Raw genomic sequence first — 14,417 nt, 5'->3', positions numbered from 1 at the left:
TCGTGCCGCATTTCCTGTTAAATACTTATTTTGAAAGTATTTTCTCCTTAATGCTATTTTCCAAACCCCTCGATTTAAAATAACCCCGCAAAACGCACAAACACACTACACGCTGTTGCTGTTTGTTCAGGTGAGAAGGGCAGTCTTGTAAAACAACCTTAGCGAATGCATTATTTCTTCTCTTTCATTTTCTCTTCTCTAAGTATCACCGCCAACTCCACGTTGTCTGTTGTTCGCAGCTGCACGCGCTCTGAATCAATAATTAAGCGCGAGACCAGCCGCTCCCACCCCTGACAAAACCCATTTCACATCTCCACCGGTGAGGGCTGCCCGAGAGCGACTGCTCGCCCAATGAAGGGATTTCAGATCTTGTTTTATTTACCGAGATATGGAATTCATCACGGGCAAAAACACATTTCCTGCTTGCACCCATTTACTCTGCATATACAATCCTAATGTTGCGCATTCAATGGGTCTTCGGGGAATTTCGGGTGAATGCATTTCGCTCTCAGGTTTGTTGTGGAGAAATAATGGGGGTGTCATTCTAATATGGTTGTGGGCTTTGTGCTGCTGCAGTGGTACAATAGAACAAATCACAGGGCTGGGAAACGTGTTGCGGCTTATCGTCCCTGCACCTGCACTTCCTCTAAAAACCATGCACAACCGAGGTCCCTCGCGGTGCGCAACTGACTTGACAAGAACCACTTTTGGCATGAGAGTCCAGCAGAGCCATAAAATATGAAAGACATTTTCAGTGGATGGCCAAGCCTGACACTTAGGGACACGGTACTTGCGAGCTTGAGAAAACTTTGTAGCCTATTTATATTTTTCCTGTTCTCTTTAGATGCACATGGCACAACAACAGAATGTTTGTTCTTAGCTCGGTTTGGCACAACAGATTATATTTATTCTCCATTGGAATGAAATGTTCCGAAAAAGTTTTGCGTTACAAGATCAATGTACCTTTATGAATATGTAGTGTCAATTTAGAAATGTATGAAATATTCACATGATGCTGAATAGGGTATTAAAACCTGCTTTGCACAGACCACCTCTGAAACAGCGAACTTGTGTTTTGCTTCCCATTTTGCTCCTTTCTCCACATGGAGGAATGTGAGTTATACCTTTCATCCACCAAGTTTGAGAGAGAAAAAAATCATATTTATTCATATTCAGGCCTGATTCAGTTATACACAGGACCTCTCATCATGGTGCAGACAAACATGAGTTCTTCTATTAACCTCTTTATGAGTTCATTTGAAGTCTATCAACCACTGATGGTTGCCTTCAAAACACACATAGAGAATGTCCCCTAAATTTACATTTAAAAATATTTTAGTGGGCCTTGAGATACCTTATACCTGTCTAGGTGATATCTATCCTAAAATGATGGAACCCTTGGCATAAAGCAATGCATTAGCAAGACTAGAAGTCATGGTTTTGATCCCAGGGTTTTGATCGTGCATAAATTCTGGCGAAATCTATGCCTATTGCATAAATGTCCAGTTGACCATTTTGTTTTTTTTATTTTAATCTTGATTTTTTTCTTGTCTTTACATCAGGTCCTTGTGGTATCAACAGCACATAACAAATTAGACATATTAGATATAGATACAAATACAGATTAGCGCACCATGACATTGTTGTCATATCCATAACTATCAGGTATTTTTAACAATGATTAATTGTGCCAAAACCAAAGACCTAATATCAAATCAAGAACAACAATGTTGTTTCTGCTAGTTATTGTGATGATAGTACTTCTCTCACCCTCTTCGTCTCTCTCTCACCTCTTTCCCTCTCTAACTCACTTCCTGTTTATCTTGAAAATCTTTTCAAAGGATTAAATGTCAGCTGTTTGACTGTGTACCAGGTGATGCAGAGAGAATTCAGAGAAGGAATGCCCACCTGGGAGAAACAAAGTGAGTGTCCCTGTTTTCAAAATGTAACAGATCATGAAGCACAACATATGTAGCCATACATTTATCCTTAGGCAAATCTGTTCTCTAGTGTTCTGGGTGTTTCAAAACAGGCGGGTTAAATAAAATGTAAAATTGTTGTTTTGAGTCAAGAGGTTATCAAGCAGTGAAATAAAACTAATTTGAATAAAAAAGTTTAAAATTATTGATAGTATACATAATAAGTATATTATATTTATATGATATGGTAAAATGTAAACAATTTATGTACACAGTGTATATACAGTATATACTGTACAATATGTGTGTGTCTATTTGTATGTAAACAGTATATATATATTTGGTTCCAAAATGAGATAACATTGTTTTTCAATCTTGTTTTTTTATTGTGCAGTCCAATTAATATCAATAAAACTGCAGTTGGTTGGTTTTGATTTCAGCCATAATTACTTAAAAAATACAGCTAGCTAACACAACAAAAACATGATAACATAATTAAAAACATGGTTTTTGAAAATTCTAAAAAATTGAGTTATCTCTTTTTGGAACCAAACTCATATATATATATATATATATATATATATATATATATATACACACACACACACACACACACACACACACACACACACACACATATATATATATATTACTAGTAAGAACCACCTGCAATATATTTGTATTTCTCTTGTATCTATCAAAATTTTCCATATGTGTTTTGTGTTATATTTTTCCATATGAGAAAGTGTTATGTCTTAGCAGTATACAGCAGCAGTACATGCAGGATGAGGGAACGCGTCCAGTATGACTCAGAGGATGCTTGTGACCCTCTGTTTTCTCTGTTCGCTCCTGGGCTGGGTGGGGACAGATGGAGGGAGGGGTCTTAGGGATTAGACAGGCATGAGGTCTGTGGTGGGTGGTTTGGCCAAGAATACATGGAGGTTTTGAGTGGGAGGAAGTGACCTCAGGGATCTTTACTATGGCAGAAAAGTGTGCGTGTATATACACATAAATGACTTCCATTTAGTCAGCATGCGTTGGATAAGCCTCTCAGAAAACTGAACAGCAGGTAAACGCAGTCAAACTAAGATAGCATCATTTTATATAAGACAGTCATTTGTCCTTCTACCCACTTGCGTTGTACGTCAGCCATTTTGCCAAATAGGCTTTTAATGCAGGTATTGTTGAGCTAAAGGATGGCTGTTCTGACCACCGTTGGAGCGGTTTTATTACGGGCCAGCTAATGTAAATCGCATAATTTATCAGCTGTCAAAAAGCCATTTAAAGTGAAGCAGCATGTGAATTGAGTAACGAGCTAAAAGCAACAAGGCTAATTGATTTATTTTCATTCTGTAAAATGGTCTTTTATATGCTTGGAAAACTAATTGACACTGAAATGTTTTTATCTCGGACACATACTGTACAGAGTGGATTGTAATTTTTTTATTGAGTGCCATCATAAGAAGAAATTTAAAACATTCCCTGAATCCACATTGTTTTTATAAATGTGTGCAAAAACATGCAGTCCTTTTATGAAACTTATGTAGAATTTATGTTTTCGTAGAATTTAGACGTTTGTGAATTTGACGCAGTAAGAGGTTTGGTCAAAGTCTTTGTGAGCTGAGCATGTAAAATGTCACTTTAGTTTTTGTTCAGTCACTCAGATACACATGCACACACCCATAACACTAACCTCTCTCTATCTCTGCCTGTACTCCTTTGTTTCTGGAGTACCTCTGATCCTCTGCGGCCGCTTAGCTCCAATTAGAGCATCCCACCAGCCTGGCCTCTAACACAAATACACATACACACAAATGCTTAGCCCCAGCCTCTTTTCACACTGCCACATTGCAGCTCTCAATCTGACTAATTACTCAGAACCTTACGTGCCCCATCCCTCCCTGGTTCCAAACCTGACTCCTTCACCGGGCCACCATCACAACTCCAAGGGCTCTTCTTTGTCAAATATTTCAAACCCACACTCTACTTGGATGAGTGTGTTACTCATGCTTCATCAGTGTCCTGTCAATCGTATCGATTTCCTCCATATGCATCCTACACATTCACTTCGGGTTTCCAGTACGCATCTATTCTGAGAGCGGAACACGTTAAAACATGCATCAGGCATGGTGATAATTGTTTCATGCGAGCAAAATCTTCCAGTGAGATGGAGCATTTATTTTGTCTAAATTTTCACCTTGAATAATAACAAGTTTATTTAAAGACACAGAAGTGTAGATATCTTGCAAGCTGTCGACTCAATTGTGTTAAAAATTGCACATCTCATTTGGTGCCTCATGTAAAAATGAAGAATGTTCGCCATTTTATGTTACATAGTAGACTGCTAGAAGGACAATACTTAAAGTGTACACACTAAGCATTGCATGTCAATGATGGACAAAAAACATAACTTTTGTGTTTTGTTTTAAAATGTAAGTTGCAAAACATTCCTTTGCAAGAGATGATTTTAACCTTAATATAACATAGAAAACCATCCTGAGATTTCCTGAAATGATGCTTCTGTTCAATTTTCATTGAAAGACAGATATTTCTTCAAGTGAAATAATTTTATTTAACATATTCGAATTGTCACAATTCTCATCCGGTTTGGGAGTAAGGGGGGACGTTTTTGTTCCTCTAAAGCAAATATCTCTTTCTGTCAGAGGATATGAGTATCACCTTCTCAAAAGAAAACCTCAACACCAGATCAACTCTTTTTGTCGGCTTTACCGCCAGGCCGCACTGCATATATGTCAGGCTCAGCTCGCCATGTTAACCCGTTAACCTGTCCAAAATCCAGTTATATGGAATCTTTGTGTTTGTTTTTGCTAAGGACTAAGATCATAAATGAATCAAATATAAATGCAGAAACGGTCACTTATATTTGACATTGTAGATCTTCAGTGTTAATAAAGTAATATTACAGTCAAAAAGACAAATACAGAATAAAGTGATACCATAACATTTGGCAAATTGGCACTTTAATAAAAGTGAAATGTTTTATTTAACATTAAATAAAGACTTGTTATTTTGGAGGGAAATTAGATAAATGTGTTGGTGAATCTTTTAGCATATCTAGAACCCGGTGGGAGGCTCTTCTCACAGCCTGTTTTGAACAAAGGTGACATTGAGACACTCCAGCTTCTTTCTGATCAATAACATCACTGGCTATTGTCTCCATCTCATTTGTGTGTTACGTCGTTTGTGGAGATCGAGTCGTATGACGGTTGGCTGTAGGGCGCCCTTTGCTGTGTTTGATCGCAGTTGGAGCTCTCGATCACGATGAGGAGGACCGCTGTGGTCCATCTGGCCTGGTCTTTAATCAGTGCTTCCCTTTAGGGAGGAGGGGGCCACGTTTAGTGCCCTGACCAGGCCTACTTTTGTGCAACCACAAGATGAATGTGGCTTTTTTATTACTTTTCATTGCACAGAACAGCAAACGATATTATTGAATTTAAAATATTGTTAGAATTTATGTTTAACTTCCTTTACGCTTTTAAAGGTCACGATTCCCAGGATTCCCACACATAATGATACAATGATAAAACATATATCTTGCATGCACCGTAAGTCACTTTGGATAAAACTATCTGGCAAAAGTATGAAATAAAAAATGTGTCATCTAATTTCAGGAACTTCTAAGCTGCCTAACTAGATCGACTCCACAAAAATAAGGAAATGATAAAAACAGTGATGCCCCATGACTGATATGACTAATAGTAATGTAGCGTTTTGCTTTCATTCCTGAAATGAAGCTGCACCAACATCTTTTGATTCAACAACTGCCATGAGTTATCTGTAAAAGTAAGTCAATTTTGCCTCATTGTTATTATAGGCACAACTCATATCTCTGGGGTAAAATCGAACAGAAATGTACCATCGATCTCTCTTCTTTCCTTCCCTCTTTCCTCCTGTTCCCCCACCTATCTTTCTTTGTTTGTAGATACTCCATCATCTTGTCTTTCTGAGCCCTGGGAAAAGCAGCGTCAGTATTTCTGCACCACTCCCTCCATCCTCGCTGTCTTTCTCCCAGAATGCCGGGTGCCTTACTTAGCCAGAACCGGAGCGAGAAGGGAGGGAGAAATAGATTCATAGAGAGAAAAAGATACAAGTGCCGCTAGTTGTAGACAGAAGGAATGCCTTAAGAAGCAATTAGCATATGTAACTTCTTTTTTCCACTCCACTTGAAATTGGGTTATTTCAGTGAGTTTGTATTGATGTTTTTGAACAGGCTTCATGGCAGAGCATTTAATGCTGAACACTGCTGTTAGAGCGAATGCATTATTAATGCAAGGGGAAACTAACGGGGAACAGCGGCTCCTCGGGGCTGTGAAGAGGACGGTTGGCGTCTCAGAGGAAGCAACACCACGCCTCAAAGGTCTTCCTCAGTAATGCACACATGCCAGGCATCCATCATTTATTCATGACAGTCAGGCGCCTCCAACTCCCCCGAACAATTAACGAATCAATGAAATGTATGGGCTCAGAAACTATCAATTCGGGGAAACAGCACCGTTCGTCAACGTGTCAGCTCTTGGGCAGAGGCTATCATTCAGGCAGAGAGCACATTTATCACTTTAAAAACAGCCCGCGTGTCATAGCAACGCGGCTAATCCTACTATAAAATGGCCGCCCAATTCTGATGGATGATTGGACTTCTTTAATAACAACCAGTCTGAGTGTGACTGCTTTCCCAGTGTGTTTAACACATATAATCCAACGTTTTGGATCGATTGTCTTTGAAAGAAATGCAGTTTCTTTTCTTGAATGGCAGCTTGTTTTGGTTGGATTTAAAGAGGGATAATCTCTTCTCTGAGTGGTCAGTGTGCTTATGTTCTCGGTGTGAAGACGAAATGGCATACGAATCATGTTCATCTTAGAAGATTACAGCAAAATGATAGTAGCTTGTATAACTCATCAAGCGATGTTGCTTTCAGGGGGTTTGAGATGTGGAAGTAACATGCATGCAAAATAAAAGAGAGAAAGAAGAGAGTGGAATTGATGAATTACCGGCGCAGCTTTTTACACTACAGCGCCTTCGCAATTCCTGTTCAATTAACAAAACCATTAATTACAGTACTTAAGCAAAGCAGGGTAAACCAGACAAGCGAGCATCCGTGCACTTAACACACGTTCCTGCGTAAGCACTCGACGTTTCTTTTTTTAAATCACTCCGTCGTCATTCCTGCAATACCCATAAATGTGTTTGAGAGAACTGAATCATTAAAATCCCTATTTCTGTTTCAGGAAGAGTACAATAGCACTATTGTTGAAATAAACATGAACTATTTCTGCATACGAAAACCTGGCGAGGTTTAGTTTGCATTCTCAGTAACGCAGAGTGCTTGCTCAGCCGTGGAAATTACTCTTCTTTTGTAATTTTTTTGCCTTTCCTGCTTTTTCTTTTATTTTGTATCTTTTTATGGCTCTGCTTATACAGTCTCACTTGAAACACAAAGCTTTCGCTGTTCACCCAATACTCTTTTTTGATGTTCATTTTCCCTGCAGAAATCACAGCCCTGAAACTCCAAACGAAGACCTTTATTCTGTACGTGGAGAGAGGTACGTGATTTTCCTCGGGGACCGTCATTGCCCCCCTGCCGCTGAAATCACAGGCTTTTTACTTCCAGGTCATGGTGCCTGTATCACTCATGCTGACCCCTGTCTTTTCTTACTCTTTTTAGTTTGCTTTTCAAAGAGCTCCAATCTGCCTTACTCTTCATCAACAACCAGTCCCTGTGAAATCATCAAAAAGTAAAGGCAGCGAGAAAATCAGACCTTTCAATAGCGACACAGAGATTCAGCACTGCGGTCCCTGGAGGGACAGTCTTCCACTTCATAGGCATGGGGCCAGATGTCACCTGCATGTCCTCCCAGGCGAGGGGAGCTCTGGTGGGGCTAACACTCAGCTGAGGCAGGCTGCCCTGGTTCTCTCTCTGCCTGGCTGGAGACACCTGCTCCTCGCCTCAGCGGTGACGGCCCCCAGCGGAGCATTTTTTCATTTACGGTAAATCTCTTCCTCATGCACCAGTGTCCTGAAGCGTGTGATCACTTGAGTGTGCATTATTTTTGTGTTGTTTTTTGTGCATAGGTACACATTGTAAAGTGTGCATAGATACACATAACCGCGCATACAGTTTAGGTGATTTAAGTTTTACTATCTATTTTGACCCACACCACATACAAACACAAAGTCTATTCTCAAGCCACAGACATGTGTTCCGAGAATTCTCAAGATTCCATGTCAATGTGGAAAACATTCCATTATTGAATGTACTTGTAGCTGTTTAATTGTTAATTTATTACATTGTTTCTTAAAACGCATTCTTGTTGTTTTTCCCAGCTTAACATGCCAACGCCTCAAACATAAAACTGCAGGCGATATTCTCTGACGCCAGATTGCTTGAGCTAATACATCCTTACACATGATACATAGAAAGTCCCCTGTGTATTGTAGCTCGGGCTGGCCCTTTAGTTCCACTCAAATGCAGTACACGACCAAGCCTTGATTGCGGTATGTTAAACAGACACACAACAGTTGTATGAATGTACTTCCTGTTCTTGCATTGTAATATTTATTAGAAACAAATTATTCAAGAAAATCTTACAGTACACAACAGAATAGTATGTTAAAAGAAAACCTTTGCATGTAACATTCAAAAATTGTATCCAAAATTAGGAAAAAAAGCTTTTTTGGTTGTTATTTTGCTCACTGACCTTTCCTTACCCTTTGTGTTAACCAAATAATACACAACAAAAATGGCCTCCTTAGCTAGCACTGGCTGTACTTTATTGTGCATTTTGATCTCAAAATCTTTCCACGGGCCGTTATTTTGTTTAAAACAGACAATCACTGCTTTTATTGTATTTCATCTGATTTCTCCCACTTCCTTTTTTCATAGAATTTGCAAATGGGTTGCTCAGTTTCACTTAATATCACAGCTATTGACAATACATATGAGCACAGACCATCACCATAATGCTCATGAAATATTTGGACGGTGTCCTGTGCAACATTTGGCGTATGTCTATTAAAAACAGGTGGTCCTGCATCTCTAGTGCACGGTACATCATTCTGTGTTCCTCATTTATGTCATTTACACATGCACACACACGAGTTTCAGCCGCACGAGGTGGCTAATTTTCTGATGAATGGCGTTTACGTGTATGCGTGTGACCTCTGAGTGACCTGCAGATTAAATAGCTCAATGTTGCACCCCTTCTTTCAAAATGGCGAAGCGCCCCGATTATAGCGGCGGCCCCCAAAGCTACAGATGATAAAGCCGCAGGGCTCCGGGCAGAGAATTACGATCTGTCCTTGACGGAAGCTTTGGAAATGAAATCGAGACAGAATATTGATAGGAAACATTCAAAATTCTCAGCAACGAGAATAAAATGCTGGTGTCATATTTGGTTTAACACGGTAGCTTTTGTGCCAAGCTAAATATACACAGAGGTAAAAAGGTATTGACGTCGGTATTCTGGGGTGAAGGCTAATAACTCGGCAAGGGAGGGACGTGCTACTAGAAGGAGAAAAGGGTTCTTATTTCTGAACAGGAAGTTGATCCACTGCAATCTAGCACTATTGTGTTGTGAGATGTGAATCTTTTCACAGTTGATGAGTCTGCTTCACTCGTTGCTCGGCTGCTCTTGTGCAGGATTCACGCGCACGCTTACACACACGCTACGGCTTTGTGCGGGGGTAGAATGCAGCACCTGTTCTCAGTACAGTTAGGCTGAGGTTGAGCAGCACAAATTAACTAATTTCCAGGGCTACATTGAACAGAGAACACTGCAATCACAGCAGGAGGAGCCCGTCGAGCCAGCAGATGGGCAGAGCTAATCATTGTTGTGAAATAGAGATGACCCTGCCTATCTCTCACGCTGCCAACAGACATTTGCCAATCGCTCCTCAATTCCCTTTCCTCTCCCCCTCGTCTCTGTTTGTTTCTCGGCTCCCTCTAACGAATTCAGGAGCGAACGTAACCTTCAAAATCACGGTCCAAAATGAAGTTGGAAACCAACACGCAGGCGTTCGTGACACGTTAGAGCAGCTGTAACCCGTGGACTGCTGGAGTGTGCGGGCGCACGCCGGCGTGCATCTCCAATCAGCAACAAATCTGCATCTGTGTTTGGATTAATAACCGTAACCTTACAGACGTGTTTTTGACGAAACGTGCAGTTCGTGATTTCAGAGCCTTTCATCATTTGTGCTGAACGTTATAAAATGTACTATAATCGGAATTCACACCGTATTCTGCTTAGCGCATTATCAGGAGTGGCAATGTGTCACGCTCAATTAAAAAAACACTCTGGTTATTAACCGTGATTAGAAATCAGTTCAATGTCTTTGGATGTTTGAGAACCCGAGAGAGTGTTTGGCACAGGGTGTGATACCTAAATCAAACACTACGATATGCTGGAATTGTTGGCTACCTCAGCGAAATAAGTGTTTTCTCCCTAATTTACAAAAATCTTTTTCCAGATTGTTTATTGATAAATGTTAAAGCGCTTAGATAACATGGTGGTCTACTGCATTCAACGATTATGCTTGACTTTTAATGTAGGTTGATGTTTTTAAAATCTACATTTGTGTTTTCATTTGCTTTATTTCCTTAATCATAAAAGGCAGTCGTTATTGGGAAATATCGCAATAGAACAATAATTGAAAAAGCTGCATCTAAATGGAACGTTCTTGTCGTTTCCCTCTTCAAGATGTCTGGGAGAAACCTAATGCACGTTGAAATAAAACAACTCAACAATGAACTGGAAAGGAGAACAAAATCGTCCTAACACAAAAAATGGCATACACAGACAGACCTCTGACTCTTGTCTGTACAATGATTTAATGTATGCAAATGATCTGGCTTCAGTTAATGAAGGCACCATTAATCACTGTAACGATGCTCCGGTTTAACCTGGTTAATTACAATCTGAAATGCAAGTTGTGTATTTACGGTTGAATGCGAGTCACAAATGCAGATTTGGGCGAGCAGAAACAGACCAGTAGAGAAACAAGAAAATGTTTACTTAAAAATCAGCCCATTTTCTTTGGCTATTCAAATATAACAATAACGGAATACAACAAGGTGTATTTCCAAAACATAAAATGCAATGCTAAATACAATAAAAAGTATGCAAATAATTTGATTGATTGTATAATGATTGTCAATTTAAAAAACACAGCACCTTAAAATGTGAAATCTCAAGATTTTGATATTTAACATTAAATGTGAAAACATAGAACATTAACACACCATGACTGGTTCACATTCTCCTGAGAGTGAAAGAGAAGATCCAGCCATCTTCAAAAAACAAGCTACGTTGTCAATCAGAGCTGTGCCAGTGTGGAAAAGTAAAATAGGAACAAATAGTCAGAATAACATTTGGCATAGTTAATGATAAGTGTCACATAAATCATATATTTCAGATTAATTTGCCGCAGAGCCTTTTCTACGTTGCTGGGCCAAATAGTAACTGATGGCTAAATCACAGATTTTCGTTTAACCATTTTGTAGTTCAAATTAAAATATTGGGGTTGTGACTCTACATGCCTCGTTTCTCTTTATCTTCTCTGAGCTCACCAGGATGAATAATCGAAATGTTTCGAAATCCCTGAGCTGCCGGGGATTTTAAGAGAAACACGTACGCACCTCAGAAAGGTTGCGAGGAAGTCGTCTCTGCTTATGAACACCCATCTGCATGCGATCGCAGTGTGTGCGCACACTTGGTTTACGTGTGTGTGTGTTCGTGCACTGGCAGAGGAGCTCCTGTGCTGTCACTGCGAGTCTGATTTGTGTGAGAATGTGGTGCGGCTCCAGGCAGGCAGGCTGATCCTGTTTTGTGGAGACGAGGAACGAGAGCCCATCACAGATTAGACACCCACAGTTTCGTGTCGATTTAATGCACCAAGTCAGGGATTTATTCTTAACCGACCGGTGCTTACAGCACCAGCCAGCGAGTCAGCCAGCCAAGGCTTTCCCATACAGTCATCTCTTTACCCTCCAAGACTGTCGTAGAAGATCAGAAATAACTGAATAAGAACGTCAGGATGTGTATACAATGTCATTGTTTCAGACATAAGTCAAAACGTAGTGCTTTTGCCGTATAGAATGAATGTATTATTCATCTTATTCATGGCAAAGGTCTGAAAAAGCGGATATAACCATCCTACTGTTTTCTATACTGCTAATACAGTATGTAGTGTTGCGGGAGTGTCTAAATTGAATATAGTATGTTATAAGATAGAATGTCAAAGCCACGTATCAACGGAAGAACAAAACGTCGTTTGATGTCTTCAAAATGTTTCCAATAGCGTAAATACAATAAAGCCACCTACATAGTGAGATTTTGTTACAGATTATAAGGAACACGATTCACATTAGAGCACTATCACGCCTTTGACGTAACACTTTTGGCTATAACAGCGCAGTACACCGAGACACAATTATTCAGAAAGTCATGTAAAATTCCTAACACAATAATACAAATACTTAAACCTGTTCCTACTCAACTTTAAAACACTAAAATGACTTCAAGAATATTCATGCACATACACGCGCCACACTTTCAATTTCAAGCACCAGTACACATCTAGCAGCACAAACACATTTCGAGCGAGAATACACATAACCATGCACTTAGACAACCTGCTTTCCTCTCTCAATCTATCTTTTTACTGATAGAAAGATCTAGTCAAAGCAGGTGTTCGCATCATCACACAATGAGGGATGAAAACGTTGGCCCTTAGGGCTGCACACATTCACCTATATGAAGTTACTATTCTTTATCAACTGTGCTGTTGTTCTTCTCATCTATGTTCGCTTTCATTTATCTAACAGATCTGTCTATCCTCTTACCCCCAGCTCCCTGGCCCCAAGTTGGCTTGATGGATCTCGGGGGGAAAGCAGCGAGCCCATGCCTGGGAATGAGCCTTCCGCCTGGGCTACTGCCGAGTTCTGTGAACACCTTACCATCATCTTCAGACACTGCGCGTGTTTACAGGGAAACAGGAAGAAAAGAACAGAATTCTAGCCAGGGTGCTAAAGAAATACACAGCAAGAAGTGGAAGGCTACACTGCCACAGCGATAGAGAGCCGTGTGCTTACGTTTACATTCATGCTACACACGCACACACACGAACACGCACGCAGTCGGTGTGAGCCCCAGATGGGCAAGTCATCAAGCAAGCTCAGCAGTTACAGCTATCTTGCTTTGAGTAAATGAGAAAATGAAATGATTGTGCGTGGGAGAAGGAGAGAGAGCGAGTCTGGTCTCTCATCCATTACAGTACGCCCAGAGAGCGGAGAGGTTCTGCCTTTAGCTAGCAAATCTCTTTACTGGACCTATACGCTCGATCCCTCCACGTTCATTTAAACCGCTGACAACATTTGAAGCACAGGCACATTGATAAAACACACAGAAACGTACGTCACACATGACGGAATAATGAACACACACTTAGAGAAGTGAGGTGACTGAAGAAGAAATATCCAATTCCTTTACCTCATTGCTCAACAAAGCAGCGTTCAGTGTTCGGCTGATTTCAAACATCTTGTTGTTGGTGGTGGTTTGTTTCTTGTCGCCCGTCTCGTTTTTTGTGTTGTTTTTTTATGTGTGTTCTCGTAGCTCTACGGCTCCTTTTGCTCTACTGGAAATGGGAGTCAGTCCCGAGAAAAAAAGAAAGAAAAATGAACGGATTAAAAAAAAAGAAGAAAAGGAAGGAGAAATCCTCTATATGTGCTGTCTGGTTGGATGTATTTTCTCCTCTCTTGCGCTCTGTTTTCTGGTGCACCTCTGTTAAATGTGGCGCTAGTGCCCTGGCTCACGGCATACGACTGAAGAGTCAATTTTTTTAGCTCCCCAGAGTCAGCACATTAAAACAAGCAGTCGGTCTGCCGGGCTTCTTTCCTTATCTGTCCTCCACACACTCGCTCACACAATGCGTTCCGATCCTCACACTGCTCTGTAGCAGATTAGTCCGTCCCAAAACATAGCTCTTAGTTTAAACTCCTCTCTCTCTCTCTCTCTCTTTCTCTCTCTCTCTCTGCGTCTCTCTCCATCCCTCACCCTTTCTCTCTCCTTTCTTGCTCTCCCCCTCTCTCTCTCTCCTTCCTTTCTCCCCCACCCTACCCTCCATCCTCTCTCTCTCTCTCCCCACCCTCCATCCTCTCTCTCTCCATCACTCTTTTTCTCGAGCACGCTTTCCTGCAGCTACAGTTCACCGTGTTACCACAAGGTGGGAAGACTGTTCATAACAGACATGACACAGTCACATCTGCCTTTCCTGGCTCATCTTTTCCTCTTCGTTTGGCTTCACGGATCTTCTACAGCTCGCGGGGAACACATGATCGGCTTGGAACTCGCTCACCTCCGATCTCCCCTCTCTCCCATTCCCCTTCGCCGCCATTGCCTCACGACAGACTCATTTGATGTATGGGACAGAACATGGCTGATTTATAGACCAATAGCATTAAGAAAACTTTGACCACTGGCACA

General features: G+C 40.8%; 1 protein-coding gene across 4 annotated transcripts in view; it reads right to left on the bottom strand.

Annotated features, from left to right (window-relative positions):
• The window catches only part of elavl4 (ELAV like neuron-specific RNA binding protein 4), a gene marked incomplete at both ends in the record, with an annotated part of 68,397 nt that extends 54,876 nt beyond the window's left edge, over window positions 1-13,521 (bottom strand). For 2 of the 4 annotated variants that reach the window (XM_079466630.1, XM_079466631.1), the window contains 2 exons: window positions 12,779-12,907; window positions 13,425-13,472. In XM_079466630.1, coding sequence (XP_079322756.1) covers window positions 12,779-12,907; window positions 13,425-13,472 — 177 coding nt within the window. Of the gene's footprint in view, window positions 1-12,778; window positions 12,908-13,424 lie in introns of all 4 variants that reach the window. The other 2 variants (XM_079466632.1, XM_079466633.1) reach the window with 1 other exon arrangement.
• Window positions 13,522-14,417: the final 896 nt, after the last annotated feature.

The sequence above is a fragment of the Barbatula barbatula genome, assembly GCF_947034865.1.
Source record: "Barbatula barbatula genome assembly, chromosome: 11".
NCBI classification, from domain to species: domain Eukaryota; kingdom Metazoa; phylum Chordata; class Actinopteri; order Cypriniformes; family Nemacheilidae; genus Barbatula; species Barbatula barbatula.
Note: the sequence above shows the minus strand (reverse complement) of the source record. Positions and strands in the feature narration are given on the sequence as shown.